Source organism: Ursus arctos, unplaced genomic scaffold, assembly GCF_023065955.2.
Source record: "Ursus arctos isolate Adak ecotype North America unplaced genomic scaffold, UrsArc2.0 scaffold_34, whole genome shotgun sequence".
Taxonomy (NCBI): Eukaryota; Metazoa; Chordata; class Mammalia; order Carnivora; family Ursidae; genus Ursus; species Ursus arctos.
In genome coordinates this window covers 15,774,263-15,799,346 of record NW_026623030.1, presented here as the reverse complement: position 1 = coordinate 15,799,346, position 25,084 = coordinate 15,774,263, and the positions used below count along the sequence as shown (strand labels likewise).

Genomic DNA, 25,084 nt, shown 5'->3' with positions numbered 1-25,084 from the left:
AACTGACTGAGCCACCCAGGTGCTCCCCAACATTTTATTATAAAAAATTCCAAACATGAGAGGCTGGGTCAGTCACTACAGCATGAGACTCTTGATCTCGGGGTTGTAAGTTTGAGCCCCACTTTGGGTGTAGAGGTTACTTAAAAATACAATCTTTTTTTTTTTTCTTTTTTTTTTAAGTAGGCTCCATGCCCAGCATGGAGCCCAACACAGGACTTGAACTCACAACCCTGAGATCAAGACCTGAGCTGAGATCAAGAGTTGACTGCTTGGGGCGCCTGGGTAGCGCAGTCATTAAGCATCTGCCTTTGGCTCAGGGCGTGATCCTGGCGTTCCAGGAATGAGTCCCACATCGGGCTCCTCCGCTGGGAGCCTGCTTCTTCCTCTCCCACTCCCCTGCTGTGTTCCCTCTCTCGCTGGCTGTCTCTCTGGCACATAAATAAATAAAATCTTAAAAAAAAAAAAAAAGAAGAGTTGACTGCTTAACCGACTGAGCCACCCAGGCACACCTAAAAATAAAATCTTTAAAAAAAAATTTCAACCATGAAATGTTCAAAGTGTTGCTCAGTGAACATTTGTATAGTCATCATCCACATGCAAAAATGACATCTTTAAAAGTCCTGTTTGATGCTGATATGTAGCTAATTTTTTTTTCACAGGGTAGGAAAAATTAGTGGAGAAAAAGGTTAGCAACTTGATTAATTTTAGATTATTTTACTTTGATCCAAAGACTTAGTCATTAATTCCTGGTGTGGTGAAATTGTGTGTTTCACCAGCTGCCTTGGATGACTTCATCCACTACGGATGACTTTCCAGCGCTAAGAAAAATTGAAAAGTCAGCTAACTTCTCCCTGGAACATGAGATTCTTTGGGGCCTAAAAGCACAATAGCCCTGTATTAGGCAGTCTCTCAATTAATGATGTTCAGTCCACTTGGCAAACTAGAAAACAATATGGGTTGGAAATTTTTCATAATAAATTTGGCTGTTTCAATAGGTTTTGCTCAAATACCCGTAAGTGCAGAAAATGTTCCTGATTACAATTTTTTTGACTTAGTAAAAATTTTCAGTCTACATTTTGGTCGTTTCTTTCAGCCAGTGTGGTCAGGTTAATGAGGGCACAAAAGGCTGTAATGTCAGGTGATTATCCCAGCAGGGTGACCTACCTGAGCTGTTGCTAGAGGTCCTACCCGCAAACACTAAACTGGGTGACTTTACCAATATTTACCTCCACACATTCAATGGGAGGACCAGGAATCAAACTTTTTCTCCAGCTTCTGTAATACCCTTCTGGGCTTCAGTTTATCTTAAAGTGGGGGAAGTGGTTCCATAGATGGTCTTCAAGGTCCGGATTAGCTGGCCTTTGATTATGTTCTGAACACAAATTGATTGATATCTTATTTAGGCGAGGCTAGAGAGCAAAGGTTCTCTTTGGCTACATACTAGAAACAACTGGGAAGTTTGTAAATCGACTTGATGCCCAGGCATCTCCCCAGACCAATTAAGTCAGAATATATGGAAGTGAGACCTAGTCATAGTGTTGGTTAACTTAATAAAAACACAAAAGGAGAAATAAAATTGGAGAAGCCAAGTAGGCAAACACAGTATTCCCCATATATTATATGTGGCGTTAGTTGTTCATATAAACTCCAAAAATATCAATTTTTCAGGTGTTTGTTCACAACTCACTGCAAGGTGGGAACTTGATTTCCTCATGGTGAGTGCAAAGGATCATAATCACTGAAGTTGAGTATGAGTCTAATCCAGATCCATTATTAAAGCTTCTATCTTAACAATGAATTCCTAACTTAGTGCTGTTTGGATGTATTATTTTGCACTGAGCACTCTGATGTTGAAACTCAAACCACTTCTCTCAAAGGGACACTGCGTGTGAACTTAGAAGACAGCAGCCCATCTCCAATCAACGTTCAAAACCTCTGACCATAAAACGCAGACAGGTGGCGCTACTAGACAATCTGGGCCCCTCAACTGTGAAGCCCAGAGGATTGTGGGACTTGTAGTTTTTCATGCATCATTTCCGCCTCGTGAACTACATTTCCCAAAATGCAAAAGTAGCCAATCAGTTGCATTGTCAGTCGTAAAGTGTCGTTTAAGCTGTGAAAGGTGAGTGTGTTCTCTGCGGGCTGCGGGTTTCTAGAAGTTGTGGATTTGTTGTAAGGGATACCGTAGTAACTCTTTGCCCTTCGGTGGTACTTGGCAGAGAGTTGCTGTTCCAATAGAGCGTGTTTTCAGCGGGGTTTCCCGAGTCCTTTGGTCTCAGGTATCCAGGCTGTATTTGTTAGCGGTTCACGTGTTGCTGTGGAACACAGAGAAATCGGGGCCTAAACCTAGATCTGGAAAGCCAAGCGTAAGATAATATTTACATACGGGTGCTTATCACTAGAGAATTTCTGCATTATGTTAAGTAATATGTCAAATCCTTATTTTTACAGCTAAAAGCTGGGGCAGAATGTCGTGCCAGGACTCACTATTCTGTGTCTAAGTAGCAGTGTTTGTGATTGAGGGTAAACTGAAAAAGAATATGATAAAGACAGAATAAAAGATGTGCATGTGCTTAGTTACATTAATAAATAAAAAGCCATAAAAATTATAAGTCCGAAATGTCTGAGCAACGATTTCATCAACACCTGGCATACTAGAATTCAGATGTGCTCTTTAGTTAAGAAATACTTCTGATTTATAAAATGGGAACTAGGTTTATGGAACACACGGTATCCCAAGGGATGGTAGTAATTAAAACTATAAAGGCAGTCCTCCAATGGAGACGTCCTCAGATGTACTCACAGATGGAATAACAATAACTTATTAAGAGATTTAAGAGATGTTGGGAATAGGCCATTAATATTTTGAAGTGTGTAAGAAATTTTTTAAAAGATTTTTATTTATTTGGGAGGGAGAGAGAGCACACAAGCAGAGGGAGAGGGAGAAGTGGACTCCCCTGCTGAACAGGGAGTCCAACGTGGGGTGGATCCCAGGACACTGGGATCATGACCTGAGCCAAAGGCAAACGCTTAACTAACTGAGCCACCCAGGTGCCCCCTATAAGAAATTTATTTCTGACCAGCAAGGTTTTACTGGGACAAGCAGAACAGGACTCATGTTATGCTAGAATCCTGCTTTACCAATTTGTGTTTTACACTTCCTTTTTATTATTACTATTATTATTTATTTTTTTGAGAGGGAGAAAGAGAGTTCGTGTGCAGGGCGGGGAGGGACAGAGGGAGAGGGAGAATCTTTAGCAGGCTCCACACCCTGTGCAGAGCCCGACTTGGCGCTCAGTCTCACCACCTGGAGATCAGACCTGAGCTGAAACCAAGAGTGGGTCGCCTATCTGACAGCACCACCGAGTCACCCCCACTCCTTTTTAAAAATTTAAAAACATTTAAGAGTCCCTTGCACCATTTTTTATAAGGCAAATGTACAATTTCTCTTGGATGCAAAAATCCTTGGCAGATTCAGCAACGATTTTAAGTTAATTTCCATCTGATGGCTACAGTATAGCAGAGCTCTGGTTGTAGGTTAAGAGGTCAAAAGGACAAGATTGGTTTGGGCTGTTATGAAATAGTCCAGTGTGGAGACAAGATTTTATTTTCTGAAAGGTATTAGAAATTCTTGACCAAAACAAATTATTAAAAAGATAATAAAAAGGTAGCCTTGTTGTTTTGGACAGGACATCATGGGACTCAGGAAGGTGTGCTGGAATTAGTTTTTACCGGTGAGGGCCAACTGTTAAGTATTCAGGGACTTGCTAGCTGGTCGTTAAGCCATTGTTAGCCTGAAACTGGTCATGATGGCATTATTTTCTTGTATCTTTATTTTGGGGGGGGGGGACAGTGGGGGAGAAGGTAGTTTACCAGCACACCCCTGGCAAGGGTCAGTTTTCTCTATAAGCCTGGAGCCCCAGTGTTCAGTACATCATTGAGTTCTCAGATCCTGAGCTAGCTCACAGCCTTCCAAATTCTACAAAAGATTGATTTCAGTTACAAAGTAAAATTATAAATATACTCTGGGTGTATGTTGGTGGGGGGGAGAGGCTATACCTTTCCAATGAAAGATACTCTTATTTGGGCGTTGTCCTTCAAGACACTGAAGTCACTGATTAATTCATTATCAGGTTGTTCATATAAGCATGCAGTCTGCCACCGGAAGTAGTATGGTCTGAAATATCTACCTTTAAGGTGAAACATTCCACATTTTAGCTTCTCTTCAAACTGGTCCATTCTTTTCTCCCCCCTCACTTTTCTGATCGTATCTCTTAAGCCTTTAAAATATTCAAAAGATATAAGCATTTTCCTTCATCTCATGGCTTTTGGCATTTCAGCACTTCCGATGTCCTGGGCACAGTAGGACACTGCAATCCAGACATCCCTCTAAAGAATTATTTTTTCTTAATTTTTTATTGCGGAGGCACCTAGCTGGCTCAGTCCATAGAGCATGTGACTCGATCTCAGGAGTCGTGAGTTCAAGCCCCACATTAGGTGTGGAGCCTACTTAAAACATAACAAAAATAAAACAATTTTTTATTATGGGGGTGCCTGGGTGGCTCAGGCAGTTAAGCGTCTGCCTTTGGCTCAGGTCATGATCCCAGCTCAGCGGGGAGTCTGCTTCTCCCTCTGCTCCTCCCCCACTTTTTCTCTCTCTCTCTGTGCTCTCTCTCAAATAAAAAAAAAAAACAAATAAATAAATAAATAAATTCCCTTAAAAAAATTTTTTTCCGTTGTGGAGATAGAATGATATAATGAACCCCATCCACAGACCCATCACCCAGCTTCAAAAATTAACAACTCCAGGGGCTCCTAGGTGTCGGCTTAGTCGCTTAAGCCTCTGATTCTTGTTTCAGCTCAGGTCATGATCTCAGGGTTGTGAGATCGAGGCCCGAGTTGGGCTCCATAGCCTACTAAAAATACATATATATACTCTCAATATAGATGGGAGCAAAAAAGATTAGCTGCCATTAGTGCCAATAGGGAGATCCAGACTCTCTTTTTCTGTAATGTTGAAAGTGGAGGAAGCTGTTGATGCTTAATGCCTAGATGCTTCCTTTGCTTTTCAGTTATAAATGAGGTATCAACTCACACCTCCCAGAAAGGCTAAAATCAAAGACATAGGAAATAACTAGTATGGGCGAGGATATGGAGAAAAACGAACCCTCGTGGACTGTTTGTGGGAATTCAAGCTGCTGCAGCTACTGTGGAAAACAGTATGGAGGCTCCTCAAAAAATTAAAAAATTACTATATGATCCAGTAATTCCACTATTGGGTATTTACCCAAAGAAAACAAAAACACTGATTTGAAAAGATACATGCACGTCTATGTTTACTGCAGCATTATTTACAATAGCCAAGATATGGAAGCAACCCAAGTGTCCATCCATAGATGAATGGATAAAGACGATGTCAATACGCACACACACACAGAGGAATATTAGCCAAAAAAAGAAGGAAATCTTGCTATTTGCAATAACATGGATCGATCTAGAAGGTACAATGCTAAGTGAAACAAGTCAGAAGAAGACAAATACATGATTTCACTCGTGTGGAATTTAAGAGACAAAATAAATGAAGAAAGAAAAAAGAGACAAAAAACCACTCTTAGGGGCGCCTGGGTGGCACAGTGGTTAAGCGTCTGCCTTCGGCTCAGGGCGTGATCCCGGCATTGTGGGATCGAGCCCCACATCAGGCTCTTCCGCTATGAGCCTGCTTCTTCCTCTCCCACTCCCCCTGCTTGTGTTCCCTCCTCACTGGCTGTCTCTATCTCTGTCAAATAAATAAATAAATAAATAAAATCTTAAAAAAAAAAACAACACTCTTAAATAGAGAGGACAAACTGGTGGTTGCCAGAGAGGAGGAGGGGTGAGGAGATGGGTGAAGTAGGTGCAGGAGATTAAGAGGACACTTATAGGGGCACCTGGGTGCCTCAGTTGGTTAAGCCTCTGGCTCCCTGCTCAGTGGGGAGTCTGCTTCTCCCTCTCCCCTGTCCCTCCCCCTGCTTGTGCTCTGTCTCTTTCAAATAAAGAAATAAATGTATATATAAAAAAAAGAACACTTACAGTGATGAGCAATGAGTATAGAATTGTTGAATCATACTGTACATCTGAAACTACTATAACATTGTTAATTATCCTTGAATTTAAAAAAAAGTCTAAAGGGAAAGACTTAAAAAAAAAAGAATTAAGTTCTGGGGCGCCTGGGTGGCGCAGTCCTTAAGCGTCTGCCTTCGGCTCAGGGCGTGATCCCAGCGTTCTGGGATCGAGCCCCACATCAGGCTCCTCCGCTGGGAGCCTGCTTCTTCCTCTCCCACTTCCCCTGCTTGTGTTCCCTCTCTCGCTGGCTGTCTCTGTCAAATAAATAAAATCTTAAAAAAAAAAAAAAAAGAATAAGTTCAGATACATTCTTCCTTCCAGTCCTAGCAACTACTAATTTACTTTCTGTGTCTATATATTTGTGTATTTTGGACAACTTATGTAAGTAAAATTGTAAGGTATTTGTCCTTTCGTGACTGACTTCTTCTTACACTTTATCCATATCCATATTGTAGCATATATCAGAACTTCATGCTTGGGGCGCCTGGGTGGCTCAGTCGGTTAAGCATTTGCCTTTGGCTCAGGTCATGATCCTGGAGTCCTGGGATCAAATCCCACATCAGGCTCCATGCTCAGCAGGAGCCTGCTTCTCCCTCTCCCTCTGCCTGCCACTCCCCCTGCTTGTGCTCTCTCTCTCCCTGTCAAATAAATAAATATAATTCTAAAAACAAAAACAAAAAACTTCATGCTTATAAGTAAATAACACTTCATCGTATGGACAGGCCCCATTTTGTTTATTCATTCATTGGTTGATGGTTGCCTCAGTTTTTTTAATTTTTTTATTATTTTTTGCCTCAGTTTTGTTCTTCTTGTTTGGGTTTTTTTGTTTGCTTTAGTTTTTGTTGTTGTTGCTGCTGCTTTAGTTTTTAAAACCCAGTTTCTTACATCAGGTTTCTCTCTCTCTAGAACGAGGATGAATTTTGGGTTGACTTTCAGGGCAGCAAAAGGCCGCTGGATGGTGAAGAGCAGCCGACAGTGCTCACGTGGATCCATTGGGTTATTTGTGCCACCAAGTCCTCCTCTGGACCCTGAGAAGGTCAAAGAGTTACAGCGCTTCGTCACTCTTTCCAAGAGACTCCTAGTGATGACTGGGGCAGGAATCTCCACCGAGTCGGGGATCCCAGACTACAGGTCAGAAAAGGTGGGACTCTATGCCCGCACTGACCGGAAACCCATTCAGCACGGGGATTTTCTGCGGAGTGCTCCAGTCCGCCAGCGGTACTGGGCAAGAAACTTTGTAGGCTGGCCTCGGTTCTCCTCCCTCCAGCCTAACCCTGCACATTGGGCTTTGAGCAACTGGGAGAGACTCGGAAAGCTGTACTGGTTGGTGACCCAAAATGTGGATGCCTTGCACACGAAAGCAGGAAGTCAGCGCCTCACAGAACTCCATGGATGCATGCACAGGTGCAGGAAGGTCTAAATAATTTGAGTGCAGAAATGTGTCTCCATAAGAGCAGAGACTTTGGCTGTCTTGATCACTGTTGTTTTCATTAGACCTTGAGAAAAGGATTTGGAGCAAGTTGTTTATTTTTGGAGTCAATCCCAGCAAACTCACTGAGGAACAAACTCAGTGGGGAAATGAAACAGGGTAGGGAAGAAAAGCCAAGAAAAGGGTAAAGTAATGAATGGGTTGCCGCTTTGGGGAGCTGAGGCTCAATCCTTTGAGGGGCCCTCTGTCTACAGCATGCTTCAGAATCGTCTCATTGAAAGTCGAGGAAGCTGGGGCATTTGTCCATCACGTTCCATCCCTCATTGGTTGAGAGTCAGTCTAGGGGAATTCAGTCCCTAGCACTGACTCTGCAACTCTGGAGAAGGCTTCCTTGGCCAGTGAACACACTAAGAGAGATGCAGGAAATTGCTTATAAGAAAACTATGTGCACGTGGCCTGTAGGGTATCTTGAGGGGACTATGAGCAAAGCGCCAACAGCATAGGCTAGAAGCTGGAAGATCTCTGATGCCTAGACATGTAGAACACAGTACAGCCCAGCATATAGTCAGAACCCAGTAAATATTGATGGGATGAACACATGTAGCCCTGGCAATAACTTGAAGCTAATTGGAAACCATTTCCTTATTTTTAAGCCCCCGAGATCCTCCTGCCAATCATTAAATATTGGGTCTCTACAACGTGCGGTGTGCTACTTGGTGGTGTGGAGGGGTCAAAACCAAAGTATAAAACATGGTCCACTTTGTATGTGAGAACTTTGTGATCTTTGGGGTGGGGGAGGGATCCAAAAATAACATGTTTAACAAACAACTCCACACAATTGTTAAATTATGTGGTCCTTGATAGACATGTTTTGCAAGTTCAGAAAAACAGATTTGGTAAAGCTTAGAGTAATTGGTTAAGCTTTTATGGGAAAAGTGGGGCTTAAGCCTAGCTCCAGTCCGACTAGGCAAAAGAAGGGAGAGGGCTTTCAAAATGAAGAGGACTTGTAGAGCCCAGAGGAGCCTGGCCTGGCCTCTGTGGAGAGTTACTATGAAATCAGATTGTCTGGGAAGGCTAGACCCTAATCATGGGTGTGTCTGAAAATAGTGCAGTGCAATTTGGGTCTGTTGTGAGAGACCAAAGGGGAATATTAGTGGTTTCTGAGCACGAAAGCAATATGATAAAAATAGCATTTGAGGAAAGCCACACAGGACTAGAAAGAATGACTCGGGGAGGTCAGCCTGAAGGACCTAGACCCAGGTGGTATCAGGGCAATTCGAGAGCTAATGATGACCCTATGTCCATTAAAACTTTCTTTTCATGATGATAATTTCACATGTCCCTAAAAGGAAAGTAGTATAATGAACTCCCATGTACCATCACTCAGATACAAAGATTTTAGCATGTTACTTTACTCTCTCTCTCTCCCTGTCTCTTAAAATGTTTTAAAACAAATCCAAGAATTAGCATTTCATAGGGGGCCTTTGTTTTTTAAAGATTTATTTATTTATTTGAGTGTGTGCACATGAGTGCAGGCAGAGGGAGAGGGAGAATCTGAAACAGACTTCCCACAGAGCCCAACATGGTGCTTGATATCACGACCCTGAGATCATGACCTGAGCTGCAACTGGGAGTCCGATGCTAAACTGACTGCGCCACACAGACCCCCTCCTTTTTTAAGATTTTATTTTTTTAAGTAATCTCTATATCCAGCATGGGGCTCAAACTGAGAACCCTGAGACCAAGAGTCACATGCACCACCAACTGAGCCAGCCAGGTACCCTCCTATGGGGCCTTTTAAGTAAAATAATCAACATAATCTGATGGGTGGCTAGATAAAAAGGAGCAAATCGAGTAACAAGTTTTTGCAAGGGTTCCTACCCAAGTAACTGGAGAAAGGATGGTGATGGAGAAGTTGGGGAGTGGCGGGTGAAGACAGAGGTAAGCTGGACAGGACAGTCAAGATGACTTGGAGTTTGGGAGAGAGCACAGAGGAGGGAACCATTAGCATAGAAGCATTGTGGCAGTGAAAACAGAGTCGCCAGGGTGAAGGTAGAAAGAAAACTGGCTGGAAGATTGAGGAGTAGAGAAGAAACCAACTAAACCACCTTTAGTTCTTTCTTTTAGCTGCTATTTAGAGAACGCTGTCTGTAGGCGCTGTTCTAGGTGGTGGGCATAGCACAGTGGTCAAAGGACTCAAAGTTCTTGCTCTCATGGAGCTCATGATTAGAGAGGTAAGAAGACGAACAGAAGACACTGGGTAAGGACACCAGGGGGAAGAGCGTTTTAGAGACGATGGTGATGGACAGTGACCATCACCCCGGAGGAGGAGAAGGAGGGAGGGAGGGAGGGGAAAGCACGGGTTTGGACACTACGGAGGTCATGTGCAGTTGTGCTACGGGTAAAAATGAGCCGACAGGGTAAGCAGGGGGTGCGAGCAAGGAAAACAGACGTACACTCCTTGTTCTACAGGTTGGCAGTAAAGGAAGATGAGAAATGGTGGTAGTTAAAGAGGTCACGAGAAGGTATTCCTAACATGGGAGAAAGACTGGGTGTTAGGAATGGCAAGCACCGTTGGAGGAGTTAAAAATGGTTGGGGATGAGGCAGCTTTGTGGCTCCTGGGGACCAGCCATTCAGTCAGCCTCTTGGTTTCAGGGTCCTTTGCGTGGACTGTGGTGACCAGATTCCCCGCAGGGCACTGCAAGAGCGTTTTGAAGCCCTGAACCCCACCTGGAGTGCCGAGGCCCATGGCCTGGCGCCTGATGGCGACGTCTTTCTCACAGAGGAGCAGGTACAGAGCTTTCAGGTCCCGTCCTGCGCTCGATGTGGAGGCCCCCTGAAACCAGACGTCGTTTTCTTCGGGGACACAGTGAACGCGGACAAGGTTGACTTTGTGCGCAGGCGTGTAAAAGAAGCTGACTCCCTGTTGGTAGTGGGATCGTCCTTGCAGGTATCGAACTTGGTCAGGGTGGTGACTGCCCCTTTCGTGGGATGGAGAGCCCCCGGGGGGCTCCCTGCTTGGTTTCTCTCTTCCTGCATCGAGAGTCCTCACCTGTGTCTTCTTCTTGTAAGGTGTACTCCGGCTACAGGTTTATCCTCACTGCCCGAGAGAAGCAGCTCCCAATTGCAATACTGAACATTGGGCCCACGCGGTCCGACGACTTGGCGTGCCTGAAACTGGATTCTCCTTGCGGGGAACTGCTGCCTTTGATAGATCCACGCTGACCGCAGCCTGATGTCCTGAGCCAGAAACTGGGACTTTCTCTGTAGTCCTACTATTAAAGGTAAATGCTTTTTAGATAAGTTTCCAGTTCCCCTTAAACAAAGAAACAAATAGCACATGTCTAGAAATGGAACATCATAGTCTTTCAAACACTATAGCTTAATGCACATTTAAAAATCAGTTTTAATTAATTAATTAATTAATTAATTTGAGAGGGAGGGGGAGAATCTTAAGCAGGCTCCATGCCCAGCGGGAGCTGAGGCGGGGCTCAGTCTCACAGCCCTGAGATCATGACCTGAGCTGAAATCAAGAGTTGGACGCGTAACTGACAGAGCCACCCAGGCACCCTGGCACATGCTATTTAAGATAATTTTTCAAAATCTGCCATTGCTTTTTTCCCGTTTTAAAAAGAGAACAGCTTTATTGAGACATAATTCACATACCATAAAGTTCACCCTTCCGAAGTATCCAATTAAGTTGTCTTACAGTACACTCACAGAGTTGTACATTACTCACCACTGTCTAATTCCAGAATATTTTCATCATCCCAAGAAGAAACCTTGTACCCATTAGCAGTCACTCCCCACTCCCCAACCCCCCCACCATTCCCCAGTCCCTGGCAACACTAATCTATTTCTGCCTATTCTAGACATAGCATACAATCTGTGGCCTTTTGTGTCTGGCCTTTTCACTTGGCATAGTCGTTTCAGGCTTATCCACATTGTAGCATGTGTTGGTACTTTATATCCATTTTAATCTATGAATACAACCACTTAAAAAGCTTTATTGAGATACAGTTCACAAACTATACAGTTTACTCATTTAATATATACAGTTCAATAGTTTTTAGTATATTCCTAGAGAAGTACAACCACTTAAAAAAAAAGACTTGAGTGAAGCGTCTGCCTTCAGCTCAGGTCATGATCCCAGGGTCCTGGGATGGAGTCCCTCGTTGGGTTCCTTGCTCAGCAGGAGCCTGCTTCTCCCTCTGCCTGCCGCTCCCCCTGCTCGCTCGCTCTCTTGCTCTCTCCCACAAATAAATACAATGTTTAAAAAGAAAGACTTTAATTTTTAGAGTAGTTTTAGGTTCACAGCCAAATTGAGCAGAAAGTACAGTGTCCCATACGCCCCTTTGTCCTGTGCGCTCACACAGTATTTATCGTTCACCTACTGACATCTTGGTTGTCTCCAAGTGTTTGGCAATTATGAATTAAGTTGCTGTAAGTGTGTGGAGGTTTTTGTGTGGGCATAAGTTTTCAACTCATTGGGGTAAATACCAAGGAGCAAGGTGGCCGAACCGTATGATACAAGTATGTTTAGTTTTGTATGCAACTGCCGAACTGCCTTCCAGAGTGGCTGCACCATTTTGCATTCCCAGCACTGAATGAGAGCTCCTGTGTAAGCACTTTCTAAAAACTAACTGAAGTATACTATACATACAGAGAAGAGCATGTATTATAAATAGACAGCTTGATGAACACATAGCATCCAGATCAAGGAATAGAATATTACTAGCACCAAAGAAGCCCCCTTGGCACACGCACTTAAGTAGCAGGCTCCATGCCCAGCGTGGAGCCCGACATGGGGCTTGAACCCACAACCTTGAGATCAAGACCTGAGCCGAGATCAACAGTTGGAGGCTCCACCGACTGAGCCACCCAGGAGCCCCAACACACACACTTTTTTTTTTTTTTAAGATTTAATTTATTCATTTGAGAGGGAGAGAGACAGAGCACAAGCAGGGGGAGAGGCAGAGGAAGCAGATTCCCTGCTGAGCTGGGAGCCCAACGTGGGGCTCGATCCCAGGATGTGGAGATTGTGACCTGAGCCTAAGGGAGTTGCTTAACCATCCGAGCCACCCAGGCGCCCCCCCCCTTTTTTAATATACTTTTTAAACTAGGTTATTACTAGAATAACACATATTTATTGTAGAACGTTAAGATGGTACAGATAAGTAAAAAGAATATAACACAAATTACCCATTATCCCACCACCAAGATAACCAAGGTTTAACATTCTTGTATAACTAAATCTGTTTTTACAAAAATCGAATCAAACTGTGTACATTTTATCACATCCTGTTTTCACTTAACGAAGATATGTTGGCCGTCTTTACGTGCCCTAAATGCTGTGGTTTTTTGAATGGAAGGCCGATGTTCACAATCATTACCCCCACCCACTCTCGGCTTATTCAGCATTAACTTGTTTCATTTCTTTTCAGATCCTTAAGGATTCCTCCCTTCTTCCTCTAACTAATCGAAGCTCACCGAGTGCAGCCTGCAGAGGGCAGCAAACCAACATCTTTCTCCCGGCCCCTCATGTGGCTGCTGAGATTTGACCCTGAAGAAAAGACTTGTTCAAAGCAGCGGCTGCTCTTGATGATAGGGAAAACTGCCTTCACTTGCTTTTTTATCTCACCAGGCAGAAGAAACAGCTTGGGAAATATGTAGGCCAGAACGGTCTCTGGAGTGCTAACCCAGGAATCTCACTAATGTGGGGGGTGAGGGGAGAAGAAAATGACTTAATTTATAATTATAAATGGTTAAATGTCTCTAACTGAAACATTTTGGTATATATATTTTTTAAAGATGAGTAATGGTATGAATGAATTTTTTATTAACTAAGGAATAAAGGAATCATATTTTTAATAGTACACTAGGTATGAGGGCTGTACATTTATATTCTTTTTTAAATCGGCTAAAAGAGAATGAGCTTTATGATATGGTTCTCTAAGGATTTCTGCTGGATTTCAGCTGCCAGAATGAGACACTTGCCTTGAACCTGGTCTGTAGAGAGGAAGTAAGTGGGCTCTTAAACTGATTTGTTTCTGCCAAGTAAGGCAGCAAGACCTGTTTGATTACTGTGTTAGCCAGAAAGAATCATTGTACCAGGCTAAAGCTTTCAGCACAATCTCATCAAAAAGTAAAGCGGATGAAAGAATGACAGCCTATTCTTGATAGTCTTTTGTCTAAAATTAGGGCAAGCAATACATGTTCATCCTGCACCTGCCTAGGAAGTAAATTTCAGTTAAACTGGGATAATCCAGGATCTTGAAACCAACAGAGTTCTTTTCATCTGCACAACTCTATGTTTTCCCGTAGTCATTAATTCTGAAGAAGTGTAAAGTTGTTGTAAATCCCATTCCAGCTTTTTTCCAGAGGAGGATCCTAAGGTGCTTTGAATCATATTTGCTCAGTTACCAAAAGTCAGTACCAGTAAATTGTATTCAAATCTGGGTCTTTTGGATCTCAAGCTATTCTCATCCACAAATTGCATCACTGGTTACTGACAGACACTGTATTAAGGTACTAAGGCTAGAATGATACAACCTCTTGGCTTCAAGTGGCTCACAGAGAATGTGCTATCTCCCCATCCTATTCTCTACCAGAAAATGTCACAGATTCCTGCACAGAATGACAGAATGAGAGCAAATTAAACGCATCCCCCCTCATTTATTTTGGAGGAAACTAAGATCCAGACTTACTGAAGGCCAGCGGTGCCTGGGTGGCTCAGCCGTTAAGTGTCTGCCTTCGGCTCAGGTCATGATCCCAGGGTCCTGGGATCGAGCCCTGCATCGAGCTCCCTGCTTGGCGGGAAGCCTGCATCTCCCTCTCACACTCCCCTTGCTTGTGTTCCCTCTCTTGCTGTCTCTGTCAAATAAATAAATAAAATCTTAAAAAAAAATAAAATTAAAAATTAAAACAACAACAACAACACAGACTTACTGAAGGCCATACAACATAGTTTCAGAGCCGGCACTAGACTCTTAAGACTTTCCTCCCAGTTCTTTTCTTTTTAAACAACTTCTTCCTATTTGTCTGAGGCTTATGCTTAGAAAGAAGCCTGAGGTAGAAGCCAGCACTACAACTGGCCAAGGAGACCAGGAATGGTTAAGAGGCAGCAGGCAATGGAGAACAGGTTAGGTTGCCAGGGAGGGAGGCAAGTTCTTTCTATCACCTAATGCTGGCACGATTCATGAAACCACGTCTTCAGGACCTCAGGAATATTCATTTTGTTCATAGTTCCTCCTGAGGTAGAATTCCTTCCCAAAAATTTGTCCCAAAAGGAACTCTGCAAAATTCTCCTGTCTCCTCACTTTACATTTTTGCTTTTTACCAATATGGCAGTTCCTAACCCACTATAAGTGCCCTCTGTTGGAATAACAAACCGACTAGTGGGTGCTATTAGTTTGTCATTGCCCGGGTTACAGGCTTCTAACTGCATAAGCCCAGCTTTGGGCATGACTTTCCTCAACTGCTTCCATGACGCTGCTCTGCTGTCACAGTTTTAGAAAGTAGAAGTCACAAAGGCAAACAAGTACATAACACTCAAAACCAATTCCCACTAACTCATATTCTTTCTTTTACATTGTCATAAATTGAGTATCTGTCTCTCACCTCTCCCTTAAATAATGGCATTTACTGAGCACACTATATCCCAAACACAATGCAGAGTATTTTACAACACATTATTAGCTCATTTAATGAGTTAACCCCAGAAAAAATGCTCGGCCACACATAAGGGTCAGTCTTCAGTGAATGCCAAACTTTTCCTGAGAGGATCCATTTAAGGACCAAAATAGGAAATTCAACACTCCTAGGTAGGGTGACCAACTGTCCCAGATTGCCCAGTACTGCGGGGGGTTCCTGGGTTGCAGGACTTTCAGTGCTAAAACCAGGATGAATTGGTTCCCTGCTCCTAGGAACAGTGTATAATAGTTGATTGGAATAGTTAATCTGAAATAGTTAATTCCAGATACATTATCCTTCTTGAGATTCAAGATGGTACTCAGATCCAGATTTTTTATTTAATCTTTCTGTCATAAAACAGATAAATTCCACTTCGTGAAGGAAAAAAAAAAAGTTAATCTCGTCCAAGAAAGGAGAGTTTTTTTTCCCCCCTCAATTTATTAGAAAAGAAATATAGCATGGAATCAAAACTCTTAGGATATAGACAGACCTGGATTTCCATCCCTATCTTGCTACTTATTAGTTATGTTTGGGCAAGTGGTTAATCTTCAATCTCTTTATAGATGAGGATACTAGTAGCTACCTCATTGGGTTTAGGGAAGATTAAGAAAGATAGTGATGCATCTAAAGCTCCTAACACAGTGCCTGGCACACAGTAAGCAAATGTCAGCCATCATCACTAGCCTAAACCTTTGTCCTCCGCTGAGTACTCCTTTAACTAGACTCGCATGGATCTTCTCCAGAGTTACATTTCCTTTTTGTGCACCTGTCTTTTCTTTTAAAAGATTACAAAAGCCAAGTCTTGCTTGGTATAATAAAGACTTTCTAAAGAAAATAAAAGAGTATCTTTCCCTTTCCTTCCCCTTGGGAAAACAGTATTTATGGAACACTTACTATTCAACAAGCACTGTAGGAAGCATTTTACAAGGCGTTGGCTCACCTAATTCCCACAACCCTATGATCTGCACACTATTATTTCTTTTGAAAGATGAGGATCCTGAAGCTTGGAGATTTTATTTAACTAGCCCAAGGTCACCTGGGGTGACCAGGCCAGTAATCAAAGCCAGTCCATCCAGTTCTGAACTCCCTTTCTTTAATGATCTATAGAAGCCCGGTGGGGTAACTGCGCAATTGCACTTTAGGAAGGAAGAAGGGCAAGACTCAAGAAACTTCTTGAGGTGACCCCAACTAGGTCCTGAGGGATGAACAGGCAAGCACCAGGCGGAAAAAGGGAGAGCATTCCAACCGGAGGTCAGAGCTGCAAATCCCTCCACCTTTGTTTCCCCTCTTTTAAAGTGAGGACTTGGGGCGCAGGAGCCCTTGGCTCGCCCAACATCCACTCGCCTCTCTCCTGGCGCCAGTTTGGCTCCCTGCACCCCAGCTTCCCGGCTCCCTCGTCCCTTTCCGGGATGGGAGCCCTGGAGGAGCCACCAACCGGAAACTGGCTGGCGGCTGCGGGCGGAGGGGCTTGTGGGAAGCCCAGACACCCAGACAGGCACGCGCACCGCAGGAAGGTGGGCCCCAACGTCATACCCACGTGAGCTCGCTCCTCTTTCACACTCGGCCCGCCCACTCTTCCCTTCCCGCCGAATTCTGACCCTGGAGAACCACGCACCGAGGACCCAGGAAGCCGCGCACGGAGCGGTCGCCGTCACCTTACCCTGACGCCAGCGGGAGCTACCGTTATCAAACACTGCGCCTGCGCCTGCGCCAGCTCGGGCCGACGCGTGAGGGGGCGGGGCCAGAGCCTGGGCGGTGTGGAGGTCGGCAGGGTCCTGGGCCGCTTTTCGCCAGTTTAAACAAAAAAAAAAAAAGAAAAGAAAAAAAGAAAAGAACCGGGGACCACGTGTCCAAAAGATACCCAATCACATTGCCTACTCTGAAATCCCTGCGGGCCGAGGAAATAACTGGGTTGGGCTCAGGATCACGTGATCTGAAAAGGTAAATACAGCCACGTGGTTTTTCCTCGACTGCGGCAAAACTTGGCGCCAAGATGTACCTTCCTTGAACAATTATTTAATGAGCGTGTGCGATGTGCTAAGCACTGCGAAGATACTGTGGCTGCTGGGATATAATCGCTAGTTCAGAATACTCACAATTCAGTTTATTTATTCATTTAAATCTCAGCCGCTGTACTAGTGTTTCCCATATTCCATTTCCTTTAATGAGCACCCAGCAGATGCTCATTGAAAGATTGTTAAAGAGGGGCGCCTGGGTGGCTCAGTCGGTTGAGCATCTGCCTCTGGCTGGGGTCATGATCCTGGGGTCTTGGCATGGAGCCCCATGTCTGGCTCTCTGCTCGGTGGGGAGCCTGCTTCTCCCTCTCCCCCTGCTGTTCCTCCTGCTTCTGCTTTCTCTCACCCTCTGTCAGATGAATTAATAAAATCTTTAAATTAAAAAAAAAAAAAAGATTGTTAAAGGAATTTGTTTTCTCTCTCTCCCAGCCCTGGGGATAATGAAAAAAGAGGTAGGATATATTACCTCGGAGGATATAACATGTAGTTCAATCTGGCACAGAGTAATCAGTGTTGGTTAATCAGTATTCAGGTCTATGGTGTTCACTTCTTAGAAATATCCCTCGAAAGCAATTCCAAGGCTAGAAGGAATGATGCTTACAAAGAAGTAGGAAGAGACTTAGAGACACAGATGGAGAATAAAACAGTTTCCAAACGTGAGGCCTTTCAACAAAGTGCTTTATTAGAGGACACAGGCTAAGGTGACTGCCATGAGGCATGTAGGACGATGCTCTCCAGAGAGGATACTCAATCCTTACAGTACTTCTTGGTGTCAAGATTCTTGTTCTCCTTGTTATATGGGGCCTTTGAAAAGCAGATGGCAGCACTGCGGTCACAGTTGCAGACGAAAGCCTCACAGGCTTTGTTTTTTTCTGGAAAAGAGCAAGACAAGAGGACTGACCCAAGGTAGATCCTGCTTTGTCCAATCTGGGTGCAGGAAGAATTAATTGGAATAATCTGGTGGCCATTCCATTGATACAAATTTAGCGTTGACAGATGCAGCAAATAAAAATACCAGAATATCAGAAAAACAATAAATGCAATGTTTGGAATGTAGAATAAAAAAATGTTCATTGTCTATCTGAAAGCCAAATTGAATTGGGCAATGTGTGTTTGATCTGGCAGTCCTAGGCGTGATGGGTGCCTTTTGGTAAGTCCTGTCTTAAAATGAGCTCTTAAAACTCATATAGCTATAGATCTCTGATAATGTAGGCAAGCAATTTTTAAGCAATATGGAAAACACTGAAACATATACTCAAGGCAGCGAAGTATTGTACATTTTACCTTAGTGCAGTTTAGCAAGGCAATTTCTCTACTTTATATCACATATTTTAAAAATTACAGAACATTCTTACAGTAGAATATTCTAGAGATATTTAAAATAATTAAATACATCTATATGTGGAAATGTTTCCAAGATATTTTATTAAAGGAAAATGAAGGGCAATATATCCAACTGATTACTTTGGGAGGTAGGATTATAGGCACCTTCTCCTTTCTGTGATACATTTCTGAAGAGATTGAAATTACATTACTTTGGCCTTGTTTACTTTTTTAACCAAAAGAAACACCAATGATAACTTTTAAAATGAATTTTAATTTTGTTATCCATAATTTAATTATGTACCTCTGCTTACATTCAATAATCTTTTTAAAAAATATTTTATTTATTTATTTGACAGAGAGAGAGAGAGCACAAGCAGGGGGAGAAGCAGGCTCCCAGCTGAGCAGGGAGCCCAATGTCGGGCTCAAACCCAGGACCCCAGGATCATGACCTGAGCCGAAGGCAGACGTTTAAAACCACTAAGCCACCCAGGCACCCCTCCATTCAATAATCTTATTAAAGTTTTGCTTCTCTCTGATCCTTTCAAAAATAACAAATGTGGGCTCCCTGGCTGGCTCAGTCTATGGAACATGTGACTCTTGATCTTGGGGTTGTGAGTTTGAGCCCCATGATGGGTGTAGAAATTACTCAAAAATAAAATCTTAAAAAAAACCCAGATATTTTTCTTGTCCAGTCCACTGAAACATAATTAGCACTTAATTAGATTATAAGGCATGTACAGTGAGATATTTGTCTGTTGAGTTATTGTTAATTCATATGAATAAATGTCCTTTGATACAGGCTTCTTAACCTGCATTTGGGGGGCAGCTGCATTAATGAATTACTTACAAACTGTGCGTGTGCGTGTGCATGTGTGTGTGTTTTCTCTGGGGAGAGGGCCTATAGCTTTCATCAGATTCGTGAAGAAATCTAGAAACCATGGAAAGGAACACTTGCTGATCATGTTGTCGTGCAAAAATATGAGTTCCCATTATATCTGGCTTTCTAAATTGGAGCACAACCAAAATACCTGTGACCAGGGGACTATGGAAGCAAATGAAGCCGTGTCTTGCCGTGGTTAAAGGAGTAACAAGGAAGGCCATGAGGCAACACGGAAGAATAAGCAGAGCACGGTGATAAGTGAGAAAAAGCAGAGAGCAAGACTTTATCTAAACTATGGCTTCAACAAATATTTTTTGAGCACCTAGGCTATGCCAGGCACTGCTCTAGCTTCTGGGCATATAGCAGTGAAGAAAACAGACAACAATCCTACTTTCTAGTGGAGAGATAGAAAATAAAGAAATAACATGAACGTATCAGCTGTTGAGAAATTCTGTGGAGAAAATACAGCAGACAAGATAGAGGATGCTGGAAAGATGGAGGATGCGTGTGCATGTTTTAAAAGAATGACTTAGAAGGGGAGACAGCACTGAGAAAGTGATATTTAAAGTCCTGCACGGAGACTTCGGGCGGGAAGTGTTTCAGGCAGAAGGAACACAGGACTTGAGGCTGGCACATAGCTATGATTACAACGGTATAAACCGTACTCCACGGACAAGCACATATGGCTACAGAGCTATGAAATCGTTTATGCCTCGGGACAGTGGGACTCCTGGTAATTTTTTTCTTGGCCTCCTGGATTTGAATTGTGGTTATTCCAACGTTGTATGTACAGTTTTGAAAAGAGGGACCCGTCTGTGGGTGCAGAGTAGAAAGTAGTGCAAATCCAGAATGCTGGTCTAGCATGATAATACCCTTCACCTCTCTGAAATGTCTGCTCTTCACAACTACCTCCCTGGAGGGACATACCTCATTATGAGCTCTGCATAACTTAGTGGTTAAGATCAGAACCTTTGAAATCAGAAACAACCGAGTTCAAATGCTGCCCCTACCACTTAGAAGCTGCATGGTTTGGGGCAGGTAGCTATTTTGAGTCTCAGCTTCCTCTCCTGTAAAATGGGGTTATTAAAACCTCTCTCAAAAATATGCTTAGCCTAGTCCCTGGTATGTAAAAAGAAACTCATAAATGGTAGTTCTAAGCTCTTTTTATGAAATAATGAAGCTGTATAGCATGGCAGCTAATAGCAGAGACTTTGGAGTCACATAGACCTGTGTTCAAAACTAAACACCACCATTTATGAGCTGTGTGCCCCATGGCCATTGGCTCAGCCTTCTGAGCCTCAGTTTTGTCATCTGTAAAATGGGTATAATAATAATACCGATTGCCTAGGTTGTTGCCAGGATTTAAGGAGACACAGCCTGGCACCAATGAAGTGATTGATAAATGGTGGGTATCATTACTATTATTTCCTCCCCTGTCTACTGAGGGCCAACAAGCCAACAAGAGACTGAACCTACCGCTGCAGGTGATCTCAGAGCCAGAGCACGAGTATGAGTAGGTATTGGTGTAGGGGTTATCCAGGAGGAATTTACAGCTGTCCAGTTTCTTGGCTTCTGAGTAGCAGTTGTCGTGGGTCTGGCAACACCTGGAGAGGGGGAAGGACAGAGCTGAAGCAGGGGCAGGGAAGCAGGTCAGCCTCGGGAACAGGTAGGGATGATTTAGCTGACATGCTCCGGAAGATATTGGTCCTGTGACTTGAAAAAACTTAAGTCCTTTGATCATATTTATTGAAGGCGATTTAAAAATGGTCGCAGGCATATAGTACAATCATATTCTGAAGATGCGGTGAGAGTCTTTACTGCTGGAAGAAGACAATTGAATCGTCGCTGCGGTGTCTTGTATTGCGATGTTCTCTTCTGCCACTGGAGGGCAGCAGCACCCGCTACTACTTCACATCTCCAACCTTTGGCTTTTCCTCCTGATAGAGCATTGGATTCAGGGTCCTCTTGGAGCATGTTTGTTTATACGACAAGAGGTGAAAATATGTTATCTTTAGCAAATATGCAAATCCCTTTCTGTGCCTCATCGTGGGATCCTTGGCTTGTGCCCTCCCCCCACCCCACGAGCACTCCGCTCTCCCTGCCGACGAATCACTCACTTGTCCAGTTCATCCACAGGGGTGCCGGATCCACCCAGGCCACAGTAGCAGCCGTAGTTGTTGTAGTCCTTCAGGGGATCACTCCCGGGGATAGTGCACTTGATCATGCTGCGGAACTGCCACACTGCCCGCGGGCTGATGCCCCCATCGGCAGCGGCCACTGCAAGACCACACAGCTGGGCTTTAAATAGGTCCTGATTAGCTTTGCCAGCGCTCAGCGCCACCCCCCCCCCCCCGCCCCCACTGCCTGCCAGGTCTCTGGCCCCACGCTGCCTCCCCGGACCCGCCAGCTGCCTCCTCGGAAGAGAACTGGATGCAGGAACCTGGTCATGTGAGCAGCGACTTTTTTTTCTTTTCGTAAAACTTAAAAAAAATAATTTGTTATTGCGATAAAATTCACATAACATAAAATTCACCATTTAACCACCTAAAATGTACGTTTCAGTGTTTTTAGTATATTCAGAGTTGTGGATTCCCAAGCAGTTTCATCACCCCCCAAAAAAACACCCTGTGCGCATTACCACCAAACTGCTTTCTGTCTCTATGGCTTTGCCTATTCTGAACACTTCATGTAAATGGAATCATACAACATGTGGCCTTTTATGATTGGCTTCTTTCACTTAGCATAATGTCTTTGAGGTTCATCCACATTATACCATTTAACAGTACTTCATTCCTCTTTATAACTGAGTAGTCGTCCACTGTATGGATAGACGACATTTTATCCATCCATCACATGATGGACATCTGGGTTTATACTTTTTGTCTCTGATGAATAGTGCTGCTATTAACAGTTGCATCCTAGTTTTTGTGTGAATGTATGTTTTCAGTGGGGTCTCCATTATTTATCCAACAAATATTCATTGAGCACCTACTATGGGCCCAGTCACTGCCCTAGGAACAGGAGATATATCAACAAGCAAATAAAAGATCTATAACCTCATTGAGCTTACGTCCTAGTGGGGGAGAAAAACAATAAGCAATAAATGAAATCAATAAGGAAATTGGATATTGTGTTAGAGGGTGGAAAAATTGGAACATGGAAAGGGGAATCTAAAATGGTTTAGGTGGGGAATGGCGGGGCTGAGATGGGGCAGGAGTGTAAGGAATAGTCAGGAGGCCTAGGTGTCCTACCATCCTCAACAAGACAAGCTCTTTTCTCCCCCAAGGCCTGTGTACCTGTTGTTTCCTCTGCCTGACACACTTGTCATCTCACTTGTCAAAAAGCGGGAGGATCTTGATTTAAATGCCACCTCCTAAGGGCCCCTGGGTGGCAAAGTTGGTTAAGAGCCCGACACTTGGTTTCAGCTCAGGTCCCAGTCTCAGGGTCATGGGATCGAGCCCCGTAGCGGGCTCCACACTGGGCGTGGAGTCTGGGATTCTCTCTCCATTTCCCTCTGCCCCTCCCCCTGCTCGCTCGGTCTCTTTCAAATAAATAAATAAATCTTAAAAAAAAGATAAATGCCACCAGCTTTCTTGACCAGCACCGAGTGGCTCCTCTGCTATCACTTTTCTTTATGTTTGTTGCTTCCTTGTACCTCTAACAGTCTGTATCCATCTATTTATTTAATGCTTCCCTCTCACCAGGCCATAAACTCAAGACCTTAGGGCTTTTATTCCCCAGGGCCTGACACATAGTAGGCACTCAGTAAGTGTATGATGAGTTATATGAATGAAATAATCAACACAACAATTAAAGAAAGTACCTGGCACATAGTAGGTGTTCAATAAATATCTAATAAATAAGTTTTTAAGAAGTCCATTTACGGCACAAGGTTTGGGACAGCAGACTCAGGAAGCAGGACCCCTTCACCTCATTTTCAGAGCTATACCCTGTGAGATTTGGTGCCCTAAAGAAAAGAGGACACTATATGCTTTGGGTCCTCTTCAGTCCGCCACCCGTATCGTCTCTTTGCCCCATGCCTTGCCCTTTCTTCCCTTGGTCTGCTGTGCACCCTGGAGCTGCTCCACATGTTTAAACCCCAGGGCGGGGGCGCCTGGGCGGCTCAGTTGGTTAAGCGTCTGACTCTTGGTTTCAGCTCAGGTCATGATCTCAGGGTCCCGTGCTCAGGGTGGAGTCTGCTTAGGTTTCTCTCTCCTTCTGCCCCTCCCCCCTCAAATAAATAAATCTAAAAAAGTTAAACCCCAGGGCAAAGGAAGGGTGGCAGCTGGTCCCTCTCCCCTATGAGCAGCCTCCACACTGGCAGCAGACAGACAGGAGTGGCCTGGCCACCTTGGCCCATCTCCAGACCTCCCTCCTGCCTCCCTGTTTTCTCTGTCTCTGACCCAGCCAGCTCTGCTCTTTGCACAGGCCAAACCGGCACAAAGCTACTTCTCATGTGTGCACCTGTGTATGTGTGCATGTGTGTGTGCGTGTGTGTGCGTGTGTGTGTCTGTTCCGTAGACAGGGAGCATGGCTTGTTCACCAGTGAGTCCTCAGTCCCAACCCAGAGTCTGATACCTTGGAGCCTCTGATACATCAGTGTTGAATGAATGAAAGAATCATGGATGAATGTGGTGGGATCTGAACCCCAATGTATCTGATTCCATTCATTCATTCAATAAATGGAGCAAACAGCTCTATCCCTACTCTCATGGAGCCCATGCTTCCATGGGGGTGGAGAATAAAAAGCAAAGGAATTGAGGCACCTGGCTGGCTCAGTTTGTAGAGCACGCAGCCCTTGATCTCAGGGTCTTAAGTTCAAGCCCCACACTGGGGGCAGAGTTTACTTAAAATTAATTAATTAACTAATTAATTAATTTAATTAAAGCTTTTAAAAAAGGAAATGAATCAACAAGAAACAAGATACAAATTGCAGGCAAAGGTAGATGCTGGGAAGACCCCGTACCAAGGCCGTATGGTAGAGAGAAAGGAGAGGGGTCTTTCTTTGCTCAGGGGGGCAGGTAGGCCCTTCTGAGAGGGGTCATCTGAGTTCGGACCTAAAGGTTGAAAAGGTACCAGCTGGGGGGGGGATTTGAGGGAACCCCAGTATGGGAGCTATTAAGCCCGATAGAGAGCCCCGAGTAAAGTTTCCAGGTCTAGCCAGCCCTGTGAGCTGTGGCCCCCAAGCCCGAGGAGTGAGATCTTAGCCCTGAAGAGCTGGGACTGGGGAGACTTGCTTACCTGTGAGGAGAGCAGCCAGTACAAGAAATTTCATTTTGTTGTCAAGTTGCTGAACAAAAGAAAGGACTAAAGTCACTTATGGCTTCCCTCTTTATACCCACTCTATGTCCCCAAGATAAGGCTGTAGTGTTTGCTTTGCTCCGAACCTGCTTTGAGTTGGCCTTGAATCTCTGTTGCAGGAGTGACCTTTACCAACAGGCAAACCCTGTCAGCAAGGGATTGTTGGAAACAGTGTATGTATTATCATTAGCACCTTTTAATGGAAGGGATTATTTCTGGAGTTTGCACAGCTTGGAACCTTGACCCTCACCCCACCCCCTTGCACTCAACCTCATTCTATCATTGCCTCCCTGTCTTCTCATGGGCCTGGGTCTCAGCTGTGAGTCTCAGTGAACAGT

The 25,084-nt window shown here is 44.0% G+C and overlaps 2 protein-coding genes and 1 long non-coding RNA gene across 3 annotated transcripts; 1 reads left to right on the top strand and 2 right to left on the bottom strand.

The window, feature by feature from the left end:
- Positions 1 to 6,817: 6,817 nt before the first annotated feature.
- LOC130542432 (uncharacterized) lies at positions 6,818 to 16,995 on the bottom strand. Its single transcript, XR_008956977.1, has 3 exons — positions 16,840 to 16,995; positions 14,240 to 14,405; positions 6,818 to 10,807 (listed from the first exon to the last, which is right to left on the bottom strand). It is a non-coding gene; the product is annotated as an uncharacterized LOC130542432 (long non-coding RNA).
- Positions 7,016 to 13,700, top strand: SIRT4 (sirtuin 4). The gene is made up of 4 exons (XM_048221422.2): positions 7,016 to 7,506; positions 10,188 to 10,482; positions 10,605 to 10,816; positions 12,977 to 13,700. The coding sequence occupies exons 1-3, from the start codon at positions 7,016 to 7,018 to the stop codon at positions 10,755 to 10,757; spliced, it is 939 nt and encodes a 312-aa protein (XP_048077379.1). The 3' UTR covers positions 10,758 to 10,816; positions 12,977 to 13,700.
- Positions 16,996 to 17,908: 913 nt separating the features above from the next.
- On the bottom strand, positions 17,909 to 24,752 carry PLA2G1B (phospholipase A2 group IB). The gene is made up of 4 exons (XM_026515111.3): positions 24,687 to 24,752; positions 21,563 to 21,722; positions 20,922 to 21,049; positions 17,909 to 18,111 (listed from the first exon to the last, which is right to left on the bottom strand). Exons 1-4 carry the CDS (start codon positions 24,718 to 24,720, stop codon positions 17,987 to 17,989), a joined length of 447 nt encoding a protein of 148 aa, XP_026370896.1. The 5' UTR covers positions 24,721 to 24,752; the 3' UTR covers positions 17,909 to 17,986.
- Positions 24,753 to 25,084: the final 332 nt, after the last annotated feature.

Excerpts from the sequence above, each read along its gene's own strand:
- PLA2G1B (XM_026515111.3), bottom strand. The coding sequence starts at position 24,720 with ATGAAATTTCTTGTACTGGCTGCTCTCCTCACAG. Across the intron at positions 21,050-21,562 it reads CCTGTGGATGAACTGGACAA|GTGTTGCCAGACCCACGACA; the intron begins GTGAGTGATTCG and ends CCCCCTCTCCAG. Across the intron at positions 18,112-20,921 it reads CTCTGAGATCACCTGCAGCG|AAAAAAACAAAGCCTGTGAG; the intron begins GTAGGTTCAGTC and ends GCTCTTTTCCAG.
- SIRT4 (XM_048221422.2), top strand. The coding sequence starts at position 7,016 with ATGAATTTTGGGTTGACTTTCAGGGCAGCAAAAGGCCGCTGGATGGTG. Across the intron at positions 7,507-10,187 it reads CTCCATGGATGCATGCACAG|GGTCCTTTGCGTGGACTGTG; the intron begins GTGCAGGAAGGT and ends TCTTGGTTTCAG. Across the intron at positions 10,483-10,604 it reads TAGTGGGATCGTCCTTGCAG|GTGTACTCCGGCTACAGGTT; the intron begins GTATCGAACTTG and ends TCTTCTTGTAAG.